The sequence below is a fragment of the Sapajus apella genome, unplaced genomic scaffold (assembly GCF_009761245.1).
Source record: "Sapajus apella isolate SASKATOON/1434 unplaced genomic scaffold, GSC_monkey_1.0 scaffold88, whole genome shotgun sequence".
NCBI classification, from domain to species: domain Eukaryota; kingdom Metazoa; phylum Chordata; class Mammalia; order Primates; family Cebidae; genus Sapajus; species Sapajus apella.
In genome coordinates, this window is record NW_022437028.1 from 6,598,755 (window position 1) to 6,604,921 (window position 6,167).

At 60.1% G+C, this 6,167-nt stretch overlaps 1 protein-coding gene across 2 annotated transcripts in view; it reads left to right on the forward strand.

Moving 5' to 3' along the window:
• The first annotated feature begins 599 nt into the window (after window positions 1-599).
• Window positions 600-6,167, forward strand: part of RASA4B (RAS p21 protein activator 4B) — a 37,623-nt gene continuing 32,055 nt past the window's right edge. For both annotated transcript variants that reach the window (XM_032255048.1, XM_032255049.1), the window contains exon 1: window positions 600-746. In XM_032255048.1, coding sequence (XP_032110939.1) covers window positions 682-746 — 65 coding nt within the window. In that variant the 5' untranslated portion in view covers window positions 600-681. The remainder of the gene's footprint in view (window positions 747-6,167) is intronic.

The following is a 6,167-nucleotide window of genomic DNA, read 5'->3' on the forward strand; positions in this document are numbered from 1 at the left end:
AATTTCCAAAACCTCTGAGCTGCCCGGGCTCTGTCTGTCTCCTGGGTCCAGACGGCTGTGATATAAACACTCCTGTTGTTTGCTACATTTGTCCTAACGCTCATTCATTCAACTCACATCCATCCACGCAGGGCCTTCCACGCGCCAGACCCCGGTGGTCCCGGCGCGGTGGGAACGTTTCCCCCCTCCTTACACGCGCCACCCCTCCCCAGGCCCGCCTGTCCCCAGCTCACAGTCACCCCCCATCACCCGGTGCTCCTTGGTACTCGCGCTTGGACCACACCCGCCGCCCACACGCACCCGCGGCCCAGGCCACGCGGACCGGATCCCCCACCCGCGCCTCCAGGGGCGCCCCCCTTGCGCCACAGCTCCCGCACCCCGCCGGGCGTCAGCGCCTCCGCGCAGGCTCCGCCCCTCACGCCCCAGGCTGCCAGTGAGCGCCGCGGCCTGGGCCGGCCCCGCCCCGCCCCGGGGAACCCCAGCCGCGGATTGGTCGGTCCGGGCTCAGTTTCCCCCGCACGTGGGGCGGGGGCGGGGTGAATGGAGTGGCAGCGAAGCCCCGCCCCCGCCGCCCCGCCCCCACCTCCCAGCCCGGCCCGCCCCCCGCGGCACTCAGTCCAGCGCCCGCCGCCCGCAGTCCGGGACCCTGGTGTCTGGCTCCCAGAGAGGCGGGACCCCGCGATGGCCAAGCGCAGCTCGCTGTCCATCCGCATCGTGGAGGGAAAGAACCTGCCCGCCAAGGACATGTGAGAGCGGCCGGGGGTGGGAGCTCCAACTTTCCGGGGAGGGGCGCTGACCCCCAGGACGCCTGACCTTTCCGGGGTCCACCCACAATTAGAGCAGCGGAGAGGGTGCGGGAGTGCGGCCGCGGTGGGGGATCGGCGGGGAAAATGGGGACAGTGACATCTGCGAGCACCAGACAGGGGGTGACAAGAGGGGGACTAGTGTCCCCGAAGGCGGGGGTGGGGGGCTGGGAACTGGGGAGGGGGCGGGAATCTGTCAGCGATCCGCGGCTTACCAGGGGAAGGGGCTTTGATAGGACCGGAGCTGGAGCCGGGTGACATGCCAGGGGAGACGTCTTGGTGGTCTGCTCCTGGGGTGCTGTTGGACGGGATGGGAGGGCCCCCGTGCAAAGGAAGGGTCTTCCTTAGTAGCTCCAGAGCCCTTAATGCCCCGGAGTGTGTATCTGAAGCACACGTTGGGCCCAGGGGCTGTCCCCGGGCTTCCTGCTGTGCACTTGGGTAGGAGAGACTGGCATGAAAAGTGAGAACAGATCAGGAGGCCAGGACTGGTGCAGGACGGTGGGGCGGGCGGGGGAGGGTAGTAACTCGCTTGTGCCTCAGGCTTTACACCTGAGCCAACCCGTTAATCCTCGCAACCACCCCGCAAGGCAGTTCTCTCCGTTCCATTTTACAGATGAGGAAATCGAGGATCAGAGACGTGAAATGCTGGCTCCAAGTGGCTGGCAGAGCAGGGCCTTGTGTCTAGGGCTTCTAACAGGCGCTGACATCTGGGGATTCCCCTGGTCCCTCGCTAGATTTGGGGAGGCTTCAGGGGCCCCTTGTCCCACCCTTCTCAGTAGGTCCCAGGGCTGAGCTGCCTGCCCCTGGGCCCCCCATCTTGGCATTGCCACCACCTTCCTCATGTGCAGGTTTTAGGCAGCTCCCTGATCCTAGAGCCTCAGTTTCCCCTCTTTAAACTAGGGGTTGAAATCCCTCTAGAGGAAGAGGGGGAAAGGTCAAAGATGGAGGGGCACTGGCTGCCTGGAGGAGGACGGTGGGAGGGGGAGAGGGGATCCTGGAGGAAACAGAGTCCAAAGTCTGCAGGGCTGCAGTTCCCCACCCCTGGGGTTCCTCCTCGGGCACCCCGGGCTCCTGGATGCAGAGAAGTGGCCAGCGTGGGCGAGGGGGTGGAGCAGGGTGGGGGCAGGCGCTCTGCTCGCACATATGTATGGTGGCCCCTGTGAGCTTCCCAGCACGCTCAGCGCGCCACCACCGAGAGCAGTGCCAGTTCCAGGCCCCCTGGGTCTGATGAGGCCCAGCTCAGCAGTTGCCATGACAATGGGGAAGGGAGGGGTTGGACATCCCTAGGTGGGTTTCTGCCCTTGGAAGCTTGGAGGGAGGTGGGGCAGAAGCTGGCAGCGAGGTCTGTGGGCTGGGAGGCAGAGGAGCTCTGAGAAGGGTCTCAGCCTCCAGGCCCAGCCTTTAAGCACCCTCCCACCCCACCCCCACCACCACTGGCATTAGGAACTAGGTCATCTTGGCCTCTTCTGGCTGGTGGTGGCTGGGAGGAGCAGCCCCTCCGTCTGTTGCCTCCCTCCTCATCCCTGCAGCAGCTGGCCCTAGGCTCCAGGCTGTCACCAGCCCAGGGCAGCGAAGCTCTTGGGCTGTGCCCATGAAGAAGCCAGGGGCCTGGCTGCCAGTGCTTTGCCTCTGGGCAAAGGGATTTCATCTACAGGGGAGGGATGCCTTGGAATCTCCCTCCTCACCCTGCCCCCCTGCCTGCTCTACTCACATCCCCATTGCAACTTCCCTATCTTCCCCTGTGTCTGACATACACAGCTCTGACCTGTCAGCCGCCTTTTAAACCATCCCATAAACTCAGTCCCTCACTGTGGGCTACTACCCTTCACATCTCTGCCTTCACCCACGTGTGGGGACTTCTGCCTTCAAGCACTCCTCTTCAGTCCTCCAGAAAACTCTTATTCATCCTTCAGAACCCCTCTCAAACTTCTCCTCTCCAGGGCTTTCCCTGCTACCTTTGGGCAGAGTTCCTGGCTCCTGGTCTCACCCCTCCGCCCAGCACTTTGAGTGGCAAGAGGAAACCCCTGGTGAGGCAGTGCCGCTGCCAAGCACTGTCCCAGCTGACTGTGAGGGCAGGGACCGTGACTCATTCTTCCTGGCATTCCTGGTGCCCTGGGTCCATTGTAGGGGAGAATAAGAGGTGTTGAGAACTTCCCCCACTTAATCCTCTTCTTAGCTTTATAAAGTAGACATCCTCACTTTGCACATGGAGAAACTGAGGCTCAAAAAGTGAAAGTTGTTTGCCAAGTTGACATAGAGGGTAGGTAGAGAAGTCAGGATTCAGATTGCTTTTGTCTGCTGCCGACAGGCCAAGAATCCAAGCCTGCCCATGGCCGCAAGGTTGCAGCTGCACTCAGTGGGACTGAGCCTAGGAAATCCTATGCAAAGCATTTGGCTGCAGAGTTGGGCAGAGGTTTGGAAATCACAGGAGGCCCTCACTGAGTACTGGAGTTTCACTGTGCCTCACCAGCGCCCCGCCTATCTTCTGAGCAGCATCCCCTACAGCCAGGGCTTGCATACTTCCGAGGACAGGGAGCTCACCACCTCTCATAATGGCTCATCTTGATTGAGACAGTTCCAAGAAGGGAGCTACCCTCACACAGCTGCCAGCTGCCTCCCTGCCACTTCTAGTCATGGGTTTTTATTCCTCTAAAGGGCACGGAGCACAGCTGCATTCCTCATCACTAGTAGCTTTCAGAGCCTGCCCGTTCCTGCCCTGCCTCTTCCCACTGTACTCCATCCCCACGTACCTAGGCATGAGCAAGTCTCATAATGACCAGTGACCCACTGCCTCCCACACCAAGTGGCCCTGGGGACTGGCCCAAGGCTATTTCAGGGTTTTCCCTGATCCTCCCCTTTCCACAGCCTAGAAACTGCCAAGGCCCTAAATATAGAGGCCCCGAAAGTAGCCAGATGGGGCCAGTGATGACTGGCTTGGGGAAGAAGAAGTGAGAGAAGCTGGCAGCCTAGGGGCCTCACTAGCCAGCGCAGAAGGAACTGGACAGGGCACAGGTCCCAGCAGCCCACTGGGTACCATGGTTGGGCCCAGATCCTTAAATCTGGCCTCAGCCCACTCTCAAGACTGGCCTCTTCCCGCCCCTCTGATCCGGCCACCCAGTTCTTCATAGTCCTTGCACACCAGGGCTCGGGTCACGCTTCCAGGCCTTTGGAAGCAGAAGCAGCCCAGTAGTGGGGGACAGTCCAGAGAGGCCCCGTCTTGCCTCAGCCAGCACTGACCTCTCCCTGCCTCCTCTGAGCTCCTTGTAACGCTCCTGGGTCCTGCAGCCCAGCCCAGCACCTGAGGTGCCCAGGGGCCTGATTGCTTAACACCTTTAGTGCCCTGGCTTTGGTTTGGTGGGATGCAAGCTGGGGTATTCACAGGGGGCTCCCTGGAGGAGGAGGCTCTTTATTTATTTGTTTATTTATTTTTGAGACAGAATCTTGCTCTGTTGCCAGGCTAGCTTCCTGGAGGAGAGGGCTCTTTATTTTACTTATTTTTGAGACAGAATCTTGCTCTGTTGCCCGAGCTGGAGTGCAATGGTACCACCTTGGCTCACTGCAACCTCCCACCTCTGGGGTTCAAACAATTCTCCTGCCTCAGCCTCCCCAGTAGCTGGGATTACAGGCGTGCACCACCATACCCAGCTAATTTTTGTATTTTTAGTAGAGATGGGGTTTCACCATGTTGGCCAGGCTGGTCTCAAACTCCTGGCCTCATGTGATCTGCCCTCCTTAGCCTGTCAAAGTGTTGGGATTACAGGCATGAGCCACCGTGCCTGGCCAGGTGGAGGGGGCTCTCAAATGCCCGCAGGGGAAGGTTACAGGCAGAGTTGCAGACAGTGCTAACATTCACTGAGCACCCCCAAGACCTTCTCATATGGTCTCAGGACCCAGAGAGGCTCTCTTGTGAGCTGGGGTTACACTTCCCATTTTATAGGTAGGAAGACTGAGTCTCAGCAGACATTTCCTGTCTGTGTCCAGAGAGCTTCTGGAGCCATTTGCCCCAAGTGCCTTCCTCTGCCGAAAGAGCCCCTTTTCAGAAGGGAAGCAGAGCTTGGAATTCTCCACCCTCTGCCATAGAAATATACTTCCTTTTTATGGACACCCAGTGGAGGGACAGCTCTAGAGACAGCACTCACTCACCCACTTTTACCCAGTGCCAGCCCTAGGCCTGGCTGGAGGCCTCTCCCAACTCCAGGAAGCCCCCAGCAACCTGAGACCCTTAGAACTGACCACGGGTTTGCCTTCCCCCCACCTTTCCCCGGATAGCTGTTACTTTTATTCATTTATTCACTCATCAGTTTATTCATTGGTCTGCACATTCGGCAGACACTCAGGGGCCACCTGTCTTGTGCCAAGCCCTGTCAGGGCCCTGGCCCCAGGTAGCTCCCAGAGCAGGTGGGAGGCAGCTAATCACTACCAATCCAGATGAAGTGGGCGGGCAGTGTGAGCTCAGGGAGGACTTCCTCCCTGTCCCACCCCGGGGCAAGGGAGGGCCCTGGCAGGGCTGAGGGCAGACTAGGCAGGAGGGACAGCGCTGTCTGGGAGAGCAGGAGCAAAGGCTCCAGGGACAGTAAGGGGCTAGACTTCGGTGTGGAGGGTAGGGGTGGCAGGAGCTTGCCTGGGGCAGTTGCCTGGAGCTGTTTTGGGGGAGGCAGGGATGGGGTAGGAGGACACAGAAAGGAGGAACATTCTATCCCCTGCGGGAGGAACAGGAGGTTTCAGTACACTCTCTCTTTGTCCCTCTCCCTCCCCTCCCTGTATCTTCCCCCTCCCTTACCCTCTCACTCAGTATCCCCCTCCCTCTTACTCTCCTCCCTCTCTCTCCCCCTCCCTCTCACCCCTCACTCAGTTTCCCCCTCCCTCTTAACTCCCTCCTCTTACTCTCCTGTCTCTCTCTCCCCCTCCTTCTCTCTCCCCACTTCTCTCTCCCCCTCCCTCTCCCCCTCCCTCTCCCCCTCCCTCTCTCTCCTCCTCCCTCTCTCTCCCCCTCCCTCTCACCCCTCACTCAGTTTCCCTCTCCCTCTTAACTCCCTCCTCTTACTCCCCTGTCTCTCTCTCCCCCTCCTTCTCTCTCCCCACTTCTCTCTCCCCCTCCCTCTCCCCCTCCTTCTCTCTCCTCCTCCCTCTCTCTCCCCCTCCCTCTCACCCCTCACTCAGTTTCCCTCTCCCTCTTAACTCCCTCCTCTTACTCTCCTGTCTCTCTCTCCCCCTCCTTCTCTCTCCCCACTTCTCTCTCCCCCTCCCTCTCCCCCCTCTCTCTCCTCCTCCCTCTCTCTCCCCCTCCCTCTCACCCCTCACTCAGTTTCCCCCTCCCTCTCACCCCTCACTCAGTTTCCCTCTCCCTCTTAACTCCCTCCCTCC